The 20,650-nt window shown below is 36.8% G+C and overlaps 1 protein-coding gene across 1 annotated transcript in view; it reads left to right on the top strand.

Annotated features, from left to right (window-relative positions):
- The window catches only part of ADGRG6 (adhesion G protein-coupled receptor G6), a 157,312-nt gene that overhangs the window by 116,427 nt on the left and 20,235 nt on the right, over positions 1–20,650 (top strand). Inside the window, exons 8-16 of the mRNA XM_075864459.1 lie at positions 1,267–1,332; positions 3,508–3,564; positions 6,993–7,126; positions 8,811–8,925; positions 11,962–12,023; positions 14,955–15,162; positions 15,478–15,643; positions 17,306–17,446; positions 20,248–20,376. Of these exons, the coding sequence (XP_075720574.1) occupies positions 1,267–1,332; positions 3,508–3,564; positions 6,993–7,126; positions 8,811–8,925; positions 11,962–12,023; positions 14,955–15,162; positions 15,478–15,643; positions 17,306–17,446; positions 20,248–20,376 (1,078 nt within the window). The remainder of the gene's footprint in view (positions 1–1,266; positions 1,333–3,507; positions 3,565–6,992; positions 7,127–8,810; positions 8,926–11,961; positions 12,024–14,954; positions 15,163–15,477; positions 15,644–17,305; positions 17,447–20,247; positions 20,377–20,650) is intronic.

Below are 20,650 nucleotides of genomic sequence, written 5' to 3'. Positions count from 1 at the left end.
TTCTAGTTACTATGAACTTGGATATATGTGTTACTATTACCTAAATTGTGTATCCAAATAGGTATCGCGTGCATCAGGTTAGGTCGAGGCGTGCTAACTCGGGAGTGATTGCCACCTAGATCCACCATAGAAGTCCAATATACAAGAAAGGTCCAAGGCACCACCAGCTAAAAAAATGGAATGCTCTATTGTGGAGCACAAAAGCACGTAACAGGGATGTTTCAGCATGCGTTTTGAGGAAGGCCTGTGTACTAAAACATCACTGTTATGTGTTAGATAGTGATATACTCACTGAATAAGCAATATAAATTCACACTATACTTATATGAATACTTTTTGATAATTACTTGATGTCTATAGATAGCATTATTATTGCAGGGTTTACTTAATATTTTTTTATTTGTTCGTTGTTTCCAACGGTATACCGAAGGGAGTAATTGTTAATCTTCTTACATTTGCTCTGGCGCAAGAGATTAGTAATAGAAGCCTTATTTTTATTGGAATGTTTGCTGGTGTCTATAGTTATAATATAAATATGAAACGTACTATCAAAAATCCTTTAGGTCGTGGCTTTTATTTTCTAAACCACATTGAAAAAACGACAGCTGGAAATGCATAATTTTCCACGGGCAGCACCTACACTTTTTTGCACTATTTTTTTAACTATGCTTTTTAAGTTGTAATTTTTCTTGAGACATTCCTCCAAAAACCTATTAAGGTCGCCGCAGGTTTGTCCGTTTACTATAATTGTACATTTTTAACGACTGTTTTATAGAATAAAGACACCCTGGTGACCAGTGGATTGCCGAGGGCCCTATTTCTCTAGCGCCCTGTGATCAGCTAATATCACCAAGTGAAGCTGAATATTGTCCCTCATTTTACCTGGAGTGGCCACTACAGGGGAAATGTAGTACTACGCAGCACCCATTCAAATTAATAGGCGACCATGGAATAAATGATTGCATTTAGTCTACCAGAGCATTAGTCAATCTTTGTTCTGGCTCATAGGGGTCCTAAGCAGAGAGACCCCTTTTATGATATCCATTAATAAGGTATATGGACAGGAGTTGTCCTGATGAGACAGCAATGATCATTTGTTCCCATCTCTTAACTTTTAACTAGTTTATACAATTAAGTGAAGATTATTTATAGTATGGTTATTCTTCCAATTAATTTAATATGTTTAGTGATTTCTTAAAGAATGCTTAAATTTAGAATTCATGCTTAGATAATTATTCAGTTGTCCTTTTTTTTCCACTTTCACAGCATTACAACCGAGAATGTCGCACATGTAAGGCATGCCAGAGATGTGCAAACAATCGTCAATAACAGGTAAGTAAGTAGACAGACAAACATATGGGTTGAGTAGACTGGCATGTTCATTGATTGGATATTGAAATGTATTTTATTCCACAATGAATACACAGTGTTAAGAGTTTTGTCCAAAATGTTTTGCAGAGGTAAAACGCCATAGTAATGAATGGTAACATAATAGGAGCGGTTTGCATTGATATATGTGGGTTCCCATCTCTGTGTAGGCATTGCTCTTGTATTAGTCCAATCATATGCAGAAGGCACAGGTCTGGGTTTGTAGGGGACATACATTTATAGGAATGAAAGGGGGTCAGGATGATGAAGCAAGGAAGTGTCTGTGCATATTTATATAAAGTTTGGTGCCTTTGTGCCAGAAAATGGACATCTTGTACAATGTATACAAGCTAAATTTGCAGCAAAGTTTAACTTGACTCTGATAACTTGATCATGTTAAAAATAGTACAGTACCGTGTTAGCCAGTAAAAAATATGCAATGTTAAATACTTTTGTGTCAAAAAAGACAAAAGTTTGAAACTGCCTGAAGAAGGGGCCTCTGTGCTCTGGAAGCTTGCATATAGAACTTTTATGGTTAGCCAATAAGGGTATCATACCTACTATACTTTTGTCTTTTTTGACACAAAAGTATGTAACATTGCAAAAAGTCATGTTAAATTACTTGCCACAGTGTATTTAAAGTGTTAAGTCAAGTAAAAGATTGCTACATCTGTATTACTCAGAGTCCATGTAATTTAAGTAAACAAATGCATTTGTAAAGTTGCCCAATTTTCAGATTAAGATTATATCTAAGTAAACTTTAAAATGGTATTTAAAGGTAAATATATTTATCTTAATCTGCATTTAATTAAAGGTGGAAACACTAATTATGTATAAGCTATTTAATACAGTTTCCTAAAAATTTAAATAGCATAAAGAGTAGTATAAAGGTGGTATTTTGTGCTGTATACTGTAATTGTAAACCAAATGTGCATTTGACCACAAAAAAACCTTTAGTTGTCAAAACAAAAAAACATGTTTTTGATGACTCTCATTTTAATATATTTCTTTGATTATAGTAAAAATGTAGGATTTCTTATACATGTTGTTGTTTAAGTTAAAATCATATGGGAGCACTTAGAGCGGTTTGTAATCAGCTCTCGGCCATTGCAACATGTGTTTCTGCTATAATGGTAACAGCTGTATTGTATAATGCCACACTATTAAATATACCATATAATGTGTTCTCATACCTAGAGGCATAATTTTATATTTTATTATGAAAAACATGACATTATTTTTTTTAAATCTTGGAAGACATGAGTATTGCAATGGTAGATTGAACATCATAAATATATGTAATAATTACCACTAAATGGTTTCCTTTTACACTGTAAATTAAGCTAACGCTTATGGACGATCACGATGATAATCTTAATGATGATTGCACAGTGAAAGTCGCAAAAAGAAAAAAAAATTGTCTGCATAAAAACCATGGTTGTACCAGTATTTGCGCTGGTGGAACCGGTGCCTCCATACATTACGTGGACGGCCATTAATTTGAATGGCTGCCATGTATTTCTACATATTGCTACAAATGTATGCCTAGACTAGGCTTCCGCTGATAAAAACAGCTGAGCTCAGGGGGTGAGAGGAGCCAGATGCACAGGGCAGGGACCAGCTGATCTTTTTTTCAAAAGGGGTTGTCGTACGAAACCCATTTATTATTGTCTCTATTTTGTGAGTTATCAATAAGTTAATATGGCAGTGTCTCAGCTATGACTCTTCTTTTTATCTTTTCCATTTTTTTGGGCATGCTTGTAAATTTTTGTTTTTCTTTTCATTTTCGGTAAAATGTGACAATATTAAATAATGATGATAATAACCATATCAAATTATCCTGATCCTAATAAATTATATTTCATATAAATCCACATAGAGAAAATCAGATAACAAAACATAGACCTACTAGCAGTCAATGCCTGGAGCACAGTTTCTAGGGCCTATGATGAATTTGCTTGCTGTATAGACTTGCATACCCCTACCAGAATCTCACAAGTAGCCCAATAGATAATTTAGGGCTACACATCTGAAACTTGACTTTCTAAAACATGCGGGGCACAAAAAGACACCTAAACAGGCACACATTTGTATGAAACATTTCTAACATCACCTGTTAATGCTTTATTTTTCTTTTAGTTTTCAGAAGAATCCTGCAAGAATTGCTAGAGGTGCAGAAGACAACAAAAATCAGAGGTAAGTTTGCAAGCAGAAGAGGCGTATTTCAATGTCTTACTGTATGTAGTCATTAGGAAGTTCCTTTGACATTAACTCTTATCTTATATTATCAAGTGATGTAACAATCAGGAAAATATAATATAATCTCAGTTATCTAAATAATCTATTATCCAATAGAAATAAAAATGTTTTTTTACTGTACCCACGTGTCTTTGAATTTGTAAAAAAAAAAACGTGCAAAAATTATTTAAAGAGGCTCTGTCACCAGATTATAAGTGCCCTATCTCCTACATAATCTGATTGGCGCTGTAATGTAGATAACAACAACGTTTTTATTTTTAAAAACGATCAATTTTCAGCAAGTTATGCACAATTTTAGATTTATGCTAATTCGATTCTTAATAGACAACTGGGCATGTTTTTACTTTTTTACCAACTGGGCCTTGTAAAAAGACGCTGTCCAATCAGTCACCAATCAGCATCATACACTTCTCTCCATTCATTTTTAGCAGTACCCGCAGAACAGCGTGATCTCGCGAGATCACGCTGTGAAGTCACATACTCTCACATTAACTATACCAAAGTGTCTTGAGAGTGAATAAACATTGCCTCCAGCCAGGACGCGATGTCTATTCACACTCCCCACACTTCGGTAAAGTTTCTGTGAATGACAGCACACGTGATCTCGCGAGATCCCGCGGTGCTGTGCTGTGTGAGTAAGTCCCCAAGAAACTTTACCGAAGTGTCGTGAGTGTGAATAGACATTGCGTCCTGGCTGGAGGTGATGTCTATTCACTCTCAAGACACTTCGGTAAAGTTAATGTGGGAGTATGTGACTGCACAGCGTGATCTCGCGAGATCATGCTGTGTTGCGAGTACTGCTAAAAATGAATGGATAGAAGTGTATGACGCTGATTGGTCAGCGTCATACAATTCTCTTTACAACTCCCAGTTGTCTATTAAAAAACTAATTAGCATAAATGTAAAGTTGTGCCTAACTTGCTAAAAATTTATCATTTTTCAAAATAAAAAACACTGTTATCTACATTACAGGAGATAGGGCACTTATAATGTGGTGACAGAGCCTCTTTAAGAAAAGTATAAATATTACAATAAACTTATCTTTAACATTTCACTTTGGACCCACACCATTGGTTCCCCAGGCTCAATTGCATTGACTAGGCCACAGTGGCGTGTTGCCCAAAGTGATGTCCCATCATGTGACTGGAGGCTGCAATGACATTTTATGCATAGCGATGTCTCACTAAAGCCATTGGATGATACTGATAAATTATGTAAATTGACTGCGGCATAATCATTTCAGTGAAGCAAAGGGGTGTGGTGGCAGGGGACTCAAGATACATTTTAAAGTGGTTCTGTCACCACATTATAAATGCCCTATCTTGTACATAATGTGATCGGCGCTGTAATGTAGATTACAGCAGTGGTTTTTTTATGACCTATTTTAGCTTTATGCTAATGAGTTTCTTCCAATCAGCGTCATACACTTCTCCCCATTCATTTACACAGCAGATAGCGTTCTTACTAGAACACTATGTGCAGCCACACAAACACACTATAACGTTACTCAAGTGTCCTGACAGTGAATATACATGAATATACATTACCTCCAGCCAGGATGGGATGTCTATTCAGAATCCTGACACTTCTGTAGCTTTTGTTTGAGATTTACACCAAGGCAAGCGTAATCTCGCGAGATTACGATGTAACCTGTCATTTAAAATGAGATTACGTTTGCCTTGCTGTAAATCTCACATAAACGTTACCGAAGTGTCAGGATTCTGAATAGACATCACGTCCTGGCTGGAGGTAATGTATATTCATTGTCAGGACACTTGAGTAACGTTATAGTGTGTTTATGTGGCTGGACGTAAGAACGCTATCTGCTGTGTAAATGAATGGAGAGAAGTGTATGACGCTGATTGGTCAGCGTCATACACTTCTCCCCACAACGCCCACTTGGTCAAAAAGTAAAACACGCCAAGTTGTCCATTAAGAAACTCATTAGCATAAAGCTAAAATAGGTCATAACTCCGTAAAAAATGATCGTTTTTCTAAATAAAAAACACTGCTGTAATCTACATTGCAGCGCCGATCACATTATGTACAAGATAGGGCACTTATAATGTGGTGACAGAGCCTCTTTAACTAGTTGAGGTCCGCCAACTGTACATATATGGCGTGGGTTTCAGATTGCTGCCCGAACGATTGGGCAGCTGAAAGTCAGATACCCGGCAGTCAAAGTCTGCCTGGGACCCTGGAAAGAACACAGAAGCAGTTTTCACCCATTCTGTCTTCTCTGTACTCATGTACACAGTGCTTAATGAGCGCTGTGTATAGAATAGAGGCATCCTGGTTAGCCTGGGATGCTGGTAATAGGAAGCTGCTGCTTGGTCTAGACCCAGCTTAGCCCTAACAGTGACAATAGTCACTATAACAGGGTTGATTTATCCTGTAACCGGTGGTGCTGTGCAGCCCCAGTTAACGTGGAAAAGTACAGTTTAAAAAAATGAAATTAAATAATAAATTCTCCCAAAGTTCTTTTCTGACCTTTGAGGGACAGACCATGATAATATAAAAATAAAAGTAAAAAAAAGAAACTAAAATAAATGAACTAAAAATTACAAATAATATACCCACCCCAAAAAATGCTCTCCCTGCAAATCATTGTTGTAGCACTAACCCTGACCCACATACCCTAAAATAGACATGTAATATATCAACATTTACAGTGGACAATGATGACCAGAAATAAAAAGTGTAATTTAGTGATCCAATATATTATTGCCAGAAAAAATTAGCTAAAATGTAAAAAAGCTTTTTTTTCAAACAATAAACCTAAAAATGCGTAAAAAAAAAAGAGCAAAAATTATACGTCTAAAAATGTTACGAAAATAAACTTGCATCAGGAAAAAAACATCACAAAAATCACTTCGCTGGCCAAATAAATAAAAATGTTTATAGCCATTTAGCTAATGCATGCTAAAAATGGCTAAACGGTGCCCGGTCCTGAACCGGATATGGGTAAATATATTCCATAGTTTATGATTTTCTTGCAGGTTGATGGGCTTATGTAAAAACACTTGTAAGCCTGGAAAACACTTTAATTGTATAAAGGGATTATATTAATAACTAGAGCATAGTTTTTTGATGAGAGTGTTTTTATGCTATATGAATATTACCCATGATACAATAATGATACAACTAAGTGGCAATCGCAGTTTTGAATAAGTTGTATTTAGAACGGCTGTTCCTTCCCTTCCCCCACTAAAAAGTGAAGGGCAATAGTGAGAGGCAGAACACTTATTAATTTGCAAGGCTAGGAGACAATTGAGATTAATGTTCAACATGATGGATCATCATAAACTTGTACCATAGTATTATTACCAATGTTTCTAAGCATTATTACCTATTTACTTTTGCAGTTATTATGTCTGGGCTCTTCTGGTGTACAACAACAGTAATAATGTTATTTTGGAAAAAGATGATATTTTAAAAAAAATTAATGGCAGCTCCCCCACTGGCCTGACCCTTAAAGCAGTTCAAGTTTTTCCAGTTGGTAAGTTTATATAGTATTTAGTGTACTTGTTATAGATTGTGTAAGGTTTAAAGAGATGTGAAACCTCGACTATTATATATAGCATTAGACAACGGGGCACGCTTCTAAAGTGGGTTGTTTAGCATAATTTTGCACACTTTGAATATTTGACTAATTTTTATAATACGTTCACCATAATCCATAAAAGAATGTAGTACAATTCTATATATTGGTGTATACCCATAAAAATAATCAGTCATACAGGCAGGTCTTATGTGGGCTCCAGGTTTATGTGGACCCTTGGGCGGCACAGACTTAGTTGGCCCCTTTGCGGATGGACAACAGCAGTAAAACAGCATAAAACGTCAGATAGTGACTCACTCTAGTAGCGGAATCCACCCCAAGAGCAATGGCAATGCTCTGGCTGGGGATTCCACTGCTGGAGGAGCCATGATGGCAGCGTCAACACCCTGCGGCCGAGTGGGCCCCCACTTGCCCGGGTTCGCAGGGTGCTGACTGTGGCACTGCATACAGGTATAGGCCAAAGAGCCTTGGAGTAATGAACATGAGTAACATGCAAAGTTCCTGCCAGCGCTATTATGTTCGCCAGAATACTGTCTTTTCTTATAAACACACCTCAATGTTGTTCTAGTATATGAAATCTTTTTACATTTTGATAAGAATGTATTGAAAATATTCTTATAGGAAATATTTGTAAACATTTAAAGGGTAAAAAAAACTTTCAAAAAAATAGAGACATGTCACAGTGGCATGTCAGAAGTTATGATCGGTGAGAGATTGAGCACTGAGACCCCCACTGATCGCTAAAACAAAGTTTCTGATCGGCCTTTCTTGGAAAGCCGAGCAATTAGTGTACAGGCCCAATAGAAAGTCTATGAGCCAGTACACCAATTGCTCGGAGCGCATTCCTAAAGGAGGTGGGGCATGACACAGAATGTAAAAAAAATCATAGAGAGAACTCTTGTATAATCAGGCCCTGCACTACACAAAACACAGTGTAACAAATTTGCCTGAAGCGTTCCAATAATTTTCCCTATGAAGAACTGGGACAACCTAGGCAAAATAAATAATTATTTTAATAAATTGCTTAACTCGAATTTAACTTTTAATGATGTTATTTCCAGTGACACTTAGGGTTTTTCCTCTGTGATCAATGTGTAATTGCATGGAACAGATGATTAATGCAACTGTTTTACCGTTGTTCTGTTTCAATCTATGTCCCAATATTAATAGTGCTTTTTTTTTTTTTTTTTACTAAAAGTTTATACCTGAATTATTTTGTGAATTTCAGGCTGTAGCATCATTCTACGAAGAAAGAATTACACTTATCTTGTAATAACAGTTACACTGAAAGTGAAGCACATGCCTGCCCAAATTTCAATATGAGTTTTAGACACATTTTACGACTACCGCCACTTTAAAAAAAAAAAAAAAAAATGCTAAAGAAGGGGTGTGAATCTGTGCTATTTTTTGCACAAAATATTGATATATATGTATGTCATCTATGAAGTGGCATAAGAAAGAAAAAAATATGTCTAACATGCATAACAAGTTCCAAATGTATTATGCCACTTTCACCATTTTGATAAATTTGACACAAGTTGCACAATTTTCACCAACTTGTAAAGGCCTGTACTCTACATCACCATTGATAAACCTCCCTCATTGTTGTATCCTTTTTCAGAATTTTGTGAAGATAATGAATTCCCAACCTCTTACTACTGGCCCGCTACAAAACCAACAACAACCGCGATTATACCATGTCTAAAAAATTCTGCATATACTGCTTCAAGGACATGGTGAGAGTTACATAAAATAGGCATTTTCAGAAAATGTATGTACGAGTCTTTAGTAAAATGATAAAATGGGTCAACTGGGCTCCTATGTGAACAATGAGACTGAAATCCAAAAGGTGGCCTAGGGGATATTGCCGTAAAATGATTTCCCTTGTTAAAGGAAATGTAAACCTTTGAAGTCATGAACTTAAATGTGATCGATAACAGCTGGATCCTGCTTGTCACAGACACTCAAGACCAGCTTTCACTAAAGCCATCAGTCCTGATGACCTGATGGATTCGGCTTTGACAGCAAATTACAGCTTATATGTATACAGGATACATAGACTCTGTATCTCAAAAAGTCCTTTTTCAAAAAATAAATAAAAACCTATTTAAAAGTTGCATAATACATTATTTTATTAAATGTTTACATATACACTACCGTTCAAAAGTTTAGGGTCACTTAGAAATTTCCTTATTTTTGCAAGAAAAGCACAGTTTTTTCTCAATGAAGATAACATTAAATTAATCAGAAATACACTCTATACATTGTTAATGTGCTAAACGACTATTCTAGCTGCAAACGTCTGGTGTTTAATGCAATATCTACATAGGTGTATAGAGGCCCATTTCCAGCAACCATCACTCCAGTGTTCTAATGGTACATTGTGTTTGCTAACTGTGTTAGAAGGCTAATGGATGATTAGAAAACACTTGAAAACTTATGTTAGCACCGCTGTAAACAGTTTTGCTGTTTAGAGGCGCTATAAAACTGACCTTCCTTTGAGCTAGTTGAGAATCTGGAGCATTACATTTGTGGGTTTGATTAAACTCTCAAAATGGCTAGAAAAAGAGAGCTTTCATGTGAAACTCGACAGTCTATTCTTGTTCTTAGAAATGAAGGCTATTCCATGCGAGAAATTGCCAAAAAACTGAAGATTTCCTACAACGGTGTGTACTACGCCCTTCAGAGGACAGCACAAACAGGTTCTAACCAGAGTAGAAAGACAAGTGGGAGGCCCCGCTGCACGACTGAGCAACAAGACAAGTACATTAGAGTCTCTAGTTTGAGAAATAGACGCCTCACAGGTCCTCAACTGGCAGCTTCATTAAATAGTACCCGCAAAACGTCAGTGTCAACGTCTACAGTGAAGAGGCGACTCCGGCATGCTGGCCTTCAGGGCAGAGTGGCAAAGAAAAAGCCATATCTGAGACTGGCTAATAAAAGGAAAAGATTAATATGTGCAAAAGCACACAGACATTGGACAGAGGAAGATTGGAAAAAAGTGTTATGGACAGACAAATCGACGTTTGAGGTGTTTGGATCACACAGAAGAACATTTGTGAGACGCAGAACAACTGAAAAGATGCTAGAAGAGTGCCTGATGCCATCTGTCAAGCATGGTGGAGGTAATGTGATGGTCTGGGGTTGCTTTGGTGCTGGTAAAGTGGGAGATTTGTACAAGGTAAAAGGGATTTTGAATAAGGAAGGCTATCACTCCATTTTGCAACGCCATGCCATACCCTGTGGACAGCGCTTGATTGGAGCCAATTTCATCCTACAACAGGACAATGACCCAAAGCACACCTCCAAATTATGCAAGAACTATTTAGGGAAGAAGCAGGCAGCTGGTATTCTATCTGTAATGGAGTGGCCAGCGCTGTCACCAGATCTCAACCCCATAGAGCTGTTGTGGAAGCAGCTTGACCGTATGGTACGCAAGAAGTGCCCATCAAGCCAATCCAAATTGTGGGAGGGGGTTCTGGAAGCATGGGGGGAAATTTCTCCCGATTACCTCAGAAAATTAACAGCTAGAATGCCAAATGTCTGCAATGCTGTAATGGCTGCAAATGGAGCATTCTTTGACGAAAGCAAAGTTTGATGGAGGAAAATTATTATTTCAAATAAAAATCATTATTTCTAACTTTGTCAATGTCTTGACTATATTTTCTAGTCATTTTGCAACTCATTTGATAAATATAAGTGTGAGTTTTCATGGAAAACACAAAATTGTCTGCGTGACCCCTAACTTTTGAACGGTAGTGTACTTGAATGATCCTTTAGAGATTAAGGCTGGGTTCACACAGAGTTTTTTGCAGGCGGAAATTCTGCCTCAAAAGTCCGTTTGGAAGTTTGAGGTAGATTTTTCTCTCCCTGCACGCCGATTTTCGCTGCGTTTTTTGCTGCGTTTTTCGCCCGCGGCCATTGAGCCCCATGAGCATAAAACTCTGCGAAATATCCTCTCTCTGCCTCCCATTGATGTCAATGGGAGGTCAGAGGCGTAAACGCCTGAAGATAGGGCATGTCCCTTCTTTCTCGGCTCGCGGGAAAAAGACGCCTCCGCCTCCCATTGAAATCAATGGGAGGCATTTTCGGGCCGTTTTGACGAGTTTTGCGGCGCGGTTTCCGCGTCAAAAAACTCTGTGAGAACATAGCCTAAGAGGACAATTACTTTAAGTAGATGCCAACTGCTGTGTTTAGAGTGACTTATTTAAAATTAGACTGCAGGGAATCTGCATCACGCCATCCAATGACAACAATTGGTCTGATTTGGCTTCTCAAGTATGTAACAAGTCAAACTATTATCCTGTCGATTGATGCACAGAATATGGACACAAAAACAGGACTTACAACCATATTTACATTGGCCTTACTTTGCATTGAGAATATACAGGCTGCATTAGATGGTGCCACACCCTGCACATGGAATCTGCATGGTAGTAAAATACATATTGAAGCCATTGTGTGGTTATTATTCCATTGCTTGCACTGAAAAAGGGAGGAATTCTGATAATAAAACTTTATTAAGGAAATACAATTGATGAAATTATGTAATACAATGTGTTAAGCGGCTCCAAGGTAAAGCTTCAATTTCAATTGTATTCAAATGCAATGTATCATATTTTACTTCTGCATTACCGGTTTTCTGGATTTTTTTTTATTCTGCTTTATTTATTTATTTATTTATTTATATATTTTAATTACAGCCAAATTAGACATGTTCTAATTATGTTATGCAACTCCTACTTTTTTAGTAACATTTTGTTGTTTTGTAGCAACATGGATCTACATAACTATACTTCATATTGGAGAGATCCAGATCTGAAAAACTGCACAGGTAAGAAACTGAACAATTTGAATAAGTATGTAAAATAAAAAAAGAAGCATACAGTTAACCAATTGCCCAAATCCCCTGCATCGAGAAAAGCCTACATCTATTAATCAGTTTACGCCAGTTTTTGGGGGTAAACTGTGCCTTAAAAAGTTGCAGATCATGGCACATGGAATATTTTCAAAAAATTCAAATCTTTTCTTAGCACTTGCAGATTTAAAACATTGCGAGCAAAGTAGGTGTGATTTTCAGGGAGTGGGCTTGGTCTTGAAGTTTTAGACACATTTATTAGGAAGAAAGCCATAAAATGGTGCAAATTTTGGCAAAAGTCTATACCTGCTCATAGCAGGCTTAGATTTTATTTTTTGGCATATAGAAAGTCCAAAATGTGCCACATAGATTAAAAGGCGGGCACCTTTTTATACATTTAATGCAAATCACTCCAACTATCTTTTTTCTTATGCTGGCGTTATAAATCAGAGTCTTAGTATGTGGGATCTAGAGTTAAAGAGGCTCTGTTACCAGATTATATTATCTCCTACATAATGTGATCGGCGCTGTAATGTAGATAACAGCAGTGGTTTTTATTTTGAAAAACGATCATTTTTGAGCAAGTTATGAGCTAGTCTAGATTTATGCTAATGAGTTTCTCAATGGACAACTGGGTGTGATTTTACTTTTTACCAACTGGGCTTTGTACAGAGGAGTGTATGACGCTGACCAATCAGCGTCATACACTTCTCATTGTTCCAGACCAGCTTCTTTCACTGCACAATCACACTGTAACAATGTGCTGGAACATTGAGAAGTGTATGACACTGATTAGTCACTGATTGGTCAGCCTCATACACTTCTCTGTACAACGCCCAGTTGGTAAAAAGTAAAAACACGCCCAGGTGTCTATTAAGAAACGCATTAGTATAAAACTAAAACTGCTCATAACTTGCTCAAAAATGATCGTTTTTCAAACTGTTATCTACATTACAGCGCCAATCAGATTATGTAGGAGATAGGGCACTTATAATCTGGTGACAGTGCCTCTTTAAATTAAATCTATTTCAAGCTGTATTCTGTCATTACTAGGGGAAGCTTAACATTTATGCATTAAAGGGTAACTAAAAGTTTGACAAACTTCTGACATATCACATGTCATCGCTCAAACAAAGTGGCAAAAGAGTTCGTGTGAGCGCTGAGCCGCTTCGTGTCTGTTTGGCTTTCTCCGGAAAGCCGATGTATCGGAGTAAGGGCTCATAGACTTTCTATTGAGCCCGTACTTCGATATCTTCATTTCCAGAAAAAGCCGAATGGACACGAAGCGGCTGAGCGCTCACACGAGCCCTTCTGCCGCTTCGTTTGAGCGATTGGTGGTGGTCTCAGTGCTCAGACCCCCACCAATCAAAACTTCTGACATGTCAGAAGTTTGTCAAACATTTAGTTGCACTTTAAGTCCTATAATAAACAGTGAGCAACTAAAACTTATTGTACCTCTAGTGATGGTTGGAGAAAAATAAATGTTATTATATGTCTATGCAGTTGATTTGTAGCTCTATAAGGGAAAAAAGGAGCTCCAACCGCTATGACTATATATAAGAAAGAGTTTGTCTTAAATACAGCATCAGGTTAAAAGACTAGCAATCACTTTAGGGTAAAGCTGGGTTCACACCTTCGTTCGGCTTTCTGTTGTTCTGCTCCATCAGAAGAGCAGAACATTAATTCCGTTCCGTTGGATTTTTACTATTGTTTCCGGTATTCTTTGCCGAATCTGCAATAAAGGAATTTAACAGAGCTTCCACCGCCGATGTGAACGTGGCCTTACACAGTTTAGGGAACAGCAGTTGAAATGAATATGTATTTACTAAGTAAACATTAATTTCCTATATATACTAATAATTGTACTAATAATGACAGAATGGTAGTATCAACTACATACAACAAGCCAAGTTCTGGTAAGATTTCATATAAAAAGTTACTTGAATAGTGGAATGCAGCTTTAGTTGTGTGCTAGATTCAAGAATGTATTCGGAAATTGCAGAAACAGCAATTCCCTTATCCCATGTAATTTTCACACTCCCTCTTGCACTTGGGCCATGAATATGATAACCCGTAGGGTGTATTCATATGTTGCAATCAAATAGCGTTTTGTACTGTGATTTGACATGTACATACACCTGAAGAAATTTGGATGAATTCCGATTCCCTTCAGCTGGAGTAAGTGTCAGCTTATGTGCTTATTATTGAAGGCTGCTTCTTGAGAAAAGTGAAGGTATGTTCACACGGCTTATTTTCAGCCGTATTTCGGGCCTTAAACGCCCCGAAAAATGGCTGAAAATACGGAAGCTGAACGCCTTCAAACATCTGTCCATTGATTTCAAAAACGGCATTTCGTTCCGACAGGACGTATTTTTGCGCGGCCGTTTGGAAAAACGGCGCGTAAAAAATTCCCCCGTAAAAAGGAGTGCATACCACTTCTTGAGCTGTTTTGGAGCTGTTTTTCATTGGGTCAATAGAACGCTTGATGCTTTAAAAACGGCTGAAAATCAGAGGCTGTTCTCCCTTGAAAACAGCTCCGTATTTTACAGCCGTTTTTAGTTTAGCGTGTGAACATACCTTTAGAGGTCATATGTTTATGTACAAACAAGCAATGCATTTTGCGAATTACTAAATTTATTATGACTAATTACTGTACATCAAGGAGTCAATAAACAGCTTAATAAGAGATTTAACCATGAGTGGCTTTATTACCATTTTAGTTTTAGGTTTTTTTCTTGTTGATTGAGTATAGTTGCAATTGCAGTACCAGACGCCGCCTGTGTCCAAGAGTGGCACTATTTTCTAATAAAAGGAAGTATTTGTTTTCTAATCTCTTAATTGGTCAGCAATATGATATTCAATATTATGTCTTAAGTGATGCGGACTAAGTAATGTATAATTTTACAGATAATGCTGAAGATTTGGCTAATCAGTTGTTAAACCTTACTGGGAGCGGCCAGGAGCTGACACAGGAGAAAGTTGATGATGTTGTCCAAACACTTAAGAAAATAGTGAATGACGCTGATATCAATGCTGAACTGGGCTCAACTGTTGTAAATGTGTTTTCCAACATCTTAAACAGTTCAGACAATGTACTAGCAAAGTCCTCTTCTGAGTAAGTAATATTTCCTATCTATTCATCCTTCTGTCAACGAGCTGTTCCTATCTGGGACTATGCAGATTATACAAATAAAATATAATATATAATTACAATATATTTATTATACTGTTTTATTACAATATATTTATTATACTGCTTTATTACAATATATTTATTATACTGCTTTATTACAATATATTTATTATACTGCTTTATGTTTCCATAAGAAATGCGTAAGGAAATAATTTAAATATTGAGGGATGTTGGTGAATTTTAATGATGTAATACTTTCCTTGAGCCTTATTTCTTCTGTTATTGTGTTTATTTCAGAGCGCTAAAAACAATAGAAGCTTTGGCTTTAAAGATTCAGTTCTCAGGACCGTCTGTTAGCATTGTGTCACGTAACTTGTGTTTGGGCGTTTCCAAAGTAAATGCTACCATATACAATGGATCATCCTTCAGCGTTGAGGCTCAAAGCAATAGTTCTGATTTCGAGGTATAGTAAACTATTACTGATTGTAAAAGTAGATAAATCTGTTCAACCTCCCAAGTTGTGCCATAATATAGCACACGTCTGCCTCTATTTCCATGAATGTGACAGAAAAAAAAAATCGTAGCATGCTCCATATTACGATTGTAATATTACCATAATACATCACTGCCTATAGCTCCATAATACAGAGACACAGGGGGTCTGCGTGCCTCCATACAGGCTTGACACATTTACATTTATTCAGCAGGTAATGGTGAAATAAACAAAGTACGGTATGCATGAGATTTATTTTTTTTACAAAGAACAACACCATTTTTTTCTATGCACTAGTTGTTATAAAAGACCTCACTGAAGTGAATTGGGCACGCCTAGAGCTATTCAGAAACTATGCTATGAATTCAATGAAATGTTGTCACTGCATTGTATCCTATCATGACTCATTGCTAAACCACTCCGGTATGTCGCCATGTTGAAGCAGTGTTTTTCAACTCCAGTCCTCCTTTACCCTCAACAGGTCTTATAAGAATTCCCATAAGGAGTTAATTCTTGCAGAAATTACGGATGCAATTTAAAGAGCATTTTAACACAAAATGGAAAAATATGCATATATTGGTTAGTCAGAAGTTAGAGCAATTGCCGAAGCATGTTTATTATGTTTCTGTTATGCTTCGTTCACATCTGCATTGGGACTCTGTTCATGGGTTCCGTCGGACCTTTCCGTCAGGGGAACCCATGAACGGAATCCAAACTGAAACAAATGGAAACCATAGGTTTCCGTTTGCATCACCATTGATTTCAATGGTGACGGATCCAGTGCAAATGGTTTCCGATTGTCACCACTGTTTAAGGGTTCTGTCGTTTTGATGGAATGAATAGCGTAGTTGACTACGGTATTGATTTAGTCAAAATGACGGAACCCTTAAACAACTGTGACAAACGAAAACCATTTGCATCGGATCTGCCACCATTGAAATCACTGGTGAAGCAAACGGAAACCTATGGTTTCCATTTGTTTCAGTTTGGAATCCGTTCAAGGGTCCCCTGACAGAGTCCCAACGCGGAAATGAATGAAGCCTTAAATACAGAGATATTTGCATTTTTTATGTTTTGTTTCAGCTGTCATAACGTGATGGACATGTATCCATATTGGTTGTTGCCTTTGACTACGTTTTTCAGTATATGTTACTGATAAAACAGGCTAAGAAAATTATAGTTTGTCATTTGTTTCAAGGTGACAACCAATATGACTACTCCCTTTTTGTCACTTTTTCAAAAAAGCTACCACAACTTGATAGAAAATGGCACAATTACTGAATGGAAAGAAACATAAATAACAGACTTTGGCTGCTATTCTAACTTCTGAGTTACTAATTTATGACCATTTTTCACACTTTTGGAAGAATTCAACTTGTGTAATAATTTAATAATCAATACTTAACCTAGGGTTGAGACAAGCGTATGATATTTCACAAGGTTTTCGATCCCCCTGTAACAGTCATAAAATAAAATAAAACTTAATGTTGATACAAGTATCACTTTACCACTAAAATCGTGAATGCTGTATATATATATATATATATATATATATATGCAGAGTATACTGTACTGTGCTATAAGAAATTTTCCTATATGTGTTTTGTCTATGTCAATATCATTTTTCATCAGATTGACTTGAAGAAAAATCAGGATAATCCATTGGCTTCTGTTGTCCTTCCATCAAGCCTCTTGTCAAACTTAAGTCAAAGTGATTTCTATACAGTTTCAAGAGCCCAATTCACCTTCTTCAGCAAAGCTGGACTTTTTCAGGCAAGTAACTGTTTTTGAAACTCCTGTAATAATGTGTAAGCTTTGTTTATATGACGGTTGGGGAAGGCCTGGTTTGCAGAGTCGTTGACCCCTTTAGGCCAATCCGGCTAGTATATAGGTGGGCTATTGTCAATGATACTCTCACCTATTTTCTTTTGCACACATCAAGAAGCTTTACTGGCCCAGTGAGTTATGAAAGCCTAACATGAACTTTCACACTTTCACATCTTGTCCCTACATCTCCTGGAACCCTCAAACTGGGGCAGTAAGAAGAGGAGATGATGAACAGTAATTCCACCACTGGGAGTATAAGAGGGGTTTTTCCATTAGGATGGTCTAAAAATCCCATGGTTGCCTCTTACCAACCAACCAATGGGGCACACATTGAAATTTGGAGGGAGGAAGACTGAGCTATAAAACTAGGTAAAACTTATTTTCCAAAAGGATTTTAGATCTATGAAACAGTCTATCAGCAGCTGTTGTGGGGACACATATTAAAAAATTCTTGGGACAGACATATGGCTATTGTCGAATAAGAGGGGGGCAGTCATCATAGAGATCAATAGTGTTTGCAAGCTAATTTGTAATGCATTGTACAAATCAAGGCTACCCAAAAAAATAAAAATTATACTTGTTTTTAGCATTTAATTGTGCTAATATATCAGTACTTATTATATATAAATTAAAAATATAATACCTATGGAGAACCTACACAAATACAATAAATTAGGGATTTGCTCATATAGTGGGAGTGTTTGCATAATACAATTCGTGACCTAATGGTGTTGGTAGGAAAGCCTGGGGGAATCGAATTGCTCCTGTTTGCACTACTGCATTATTATATTATTGATGCTGATAAAGAGTGACTCTATCAATAACAGTAAATTAAGAAATTGATCTAAGCAATTCCCTACTCGATTTTATGTAGCCACGAAAGGTGAATTGAATGTGATGGATGTTGCATGCCTCTAATTCCAATTGAGTGTTCATAATGTAAATACAGAATAAATTTGCAACAAATCCTAATACAGTAAGCAGCAGGATTTAAGCATCCGGTATCGCAGTACAAATATTTGTTGCCCTCACTTTAAAAAATCAGTGCTATTCCCTTGCCAATAAGATAAGAGATCCAAGCCATTCCATTAAGGAAGTGATCATGCAGTGTTGTAATATGTGAGCATTAAGCATTGTAAACAGCTTGGTTACAGCTTGGGATATCATTAAGTAAAGGAAGTTGTGAGGTTTTACCCATTTCACATCCACTTGTAATGTGGCCTCTAATTAATAAGGAATTCTGTACAATCTAGCAGAAAAAAAATCAAATTCTTTTCACACTTATAAACAGGACATTTGGGTTAAAAAGGTAACAAATGTTTTCCATTTGAACTCAAATAATTGAGTGCAGTACGTATTGGTATGTAGAAGTTTGCTACACCTCCTCTTCCTGATTTCACGCCTTCATGGTAAAAGTGTCAGCCTTCAACTGAACCCATTTCTCCACTTATAAGACTTTATGAATTAAGATTTAAAAAAACATGACAAAAAGATCAAACTTCTATCTTGTAATATGTTAAAGGGGTTGGCGCCTTTTAAAAAAATATTTCCTAAAAGGTCCTAAATTGTATTGTTGTGACACTAAATTAGTTAGTTGTACTACGTATAGCATAGCTGGTTTTTTTCTCCTTTGTATACATTTTGATATGGTATTGTGCAAATGTACGATTATGTTTTACACTTTCAATAAAAATAAATGAGAAAAAAAGACAAAACACGAAATCCGCATCCATATCACCAAAGATGGCGGCGGTCACATGATATACTTACGTGACTGCTTTCTCAGCCATCACTGCCCGTACCCTCTTCTGCCTAGGTGCAGAAAAGTAACTGAACACGTTCAGAGCTTATGCAGATACAGACAGTAGAATCTCCTGGGAGATCACCAAGGACAACCAAGAAAGGAGTCACTTGGGTACATACGCAGTGTTTACATAGCCCATACATGGGCTTCCGGGGGCCTTCTACTGGTCTGCTGGGGGTAAAGTATGATGAGATTTATGTCCCACAACAAAACCGTTTAGGTCCTTCTAGGAAATATTTTTATAAAGTGGCCAACCCCTTTAAGTAACTTGGTAAATGGTAAATTCTTGGTATGTAATTCATAGTTTGCATGGCTTATGATAAAAAGTAAAGGCAAATACCAAAGGAGAACAATAAAGAGGGAGTGAATCCTGCAAAATCAATAGACATCATCTACTGCCTATGCCAGTTTTGTTATATTCACTTTGGCATTGCCATACTTACAGTGACAAGGTAAAAATGCAGGCTCTTAGGGCCAATACAACTCCCCATATGTAATGAGGAATTGTCACCTGAGGGAAGTTTGGATTAGTGCAACCCAAACCTCAGATCCCTATTAGCAGATATTTTTGTTTCCATACCAAATTAAATCTATGATTGTTTGAAACTTAGTTTAAAGAATGACTCTCACCTATGGGACCATTTATTTGACATCATCTAACCTAATTTTACCGTAGTTCTGTTTAACCCACTTGTCTGTTGATTCCGTCTTTGTGACCTTGGTGTCTAGAGAATGAACATTTATCACGTATATTACAATTGTTTACTAGTTCCTATATTATACTGGTATGTGTAGATGTAGATACAAAAATTGAACAATCAAGTTCTATGAAATAAAAGTAGTATAGATATTTATACTGTATATCTATCAAATACATTACACAGATAAGATGTACACTTGTAAATCATGTAAAATAATAGTTACTTCTTTTATGTATTAACAGGATTCTCATTTAAATACTGAAAACAAACAGAAACTGAACAGTTATGTTGTAGCATGTAGCATTGGAAATATTTCTATCCAAGCCCTTACAGATCCAGTAAAGATAACTGTTAAGCATCGGACAAATCAAGTGAGTAATGTGTTTACCTTTGTTTGTGGATTTAGAAGATGTTTTGTGTGTCTTCTTTAAAAAGACAACTTTTTTTTATATGCAATACTGTACTTAGTATTTACATAGATAGTTCAGGGAGGGAATGGGGAGCCTTACTCAGTGCTTCATCTATTAGCTACAAATCAAGTGTAAGTCCAATGCAATATTCATCGCTCGAGGATCACATTCTAAGCATTGGATATCTTAAACGTCCATCGAGTTAATGTTTCACAAGCAAAAAATGTACAGGCAG

This window comes from Rhinoderma darwinii, chromosome 4 (genome assembly GCF_050947455.1).
Source record: "Rhinoderma darwinii isolate aRhiDar2 chromosome 4, aRhiDar2.hap1, whole genome shotgun sequence".
Lineage (NCBI taxonomy): Eukaryota > Metazoa > Chordata > Amphibia > Anura > Rhinodermatidae > Rhinoderma > Rhinoderma darwinii.
This window is presented reverse-complemented; position numbering and strand designations above follow the sequence as displayed.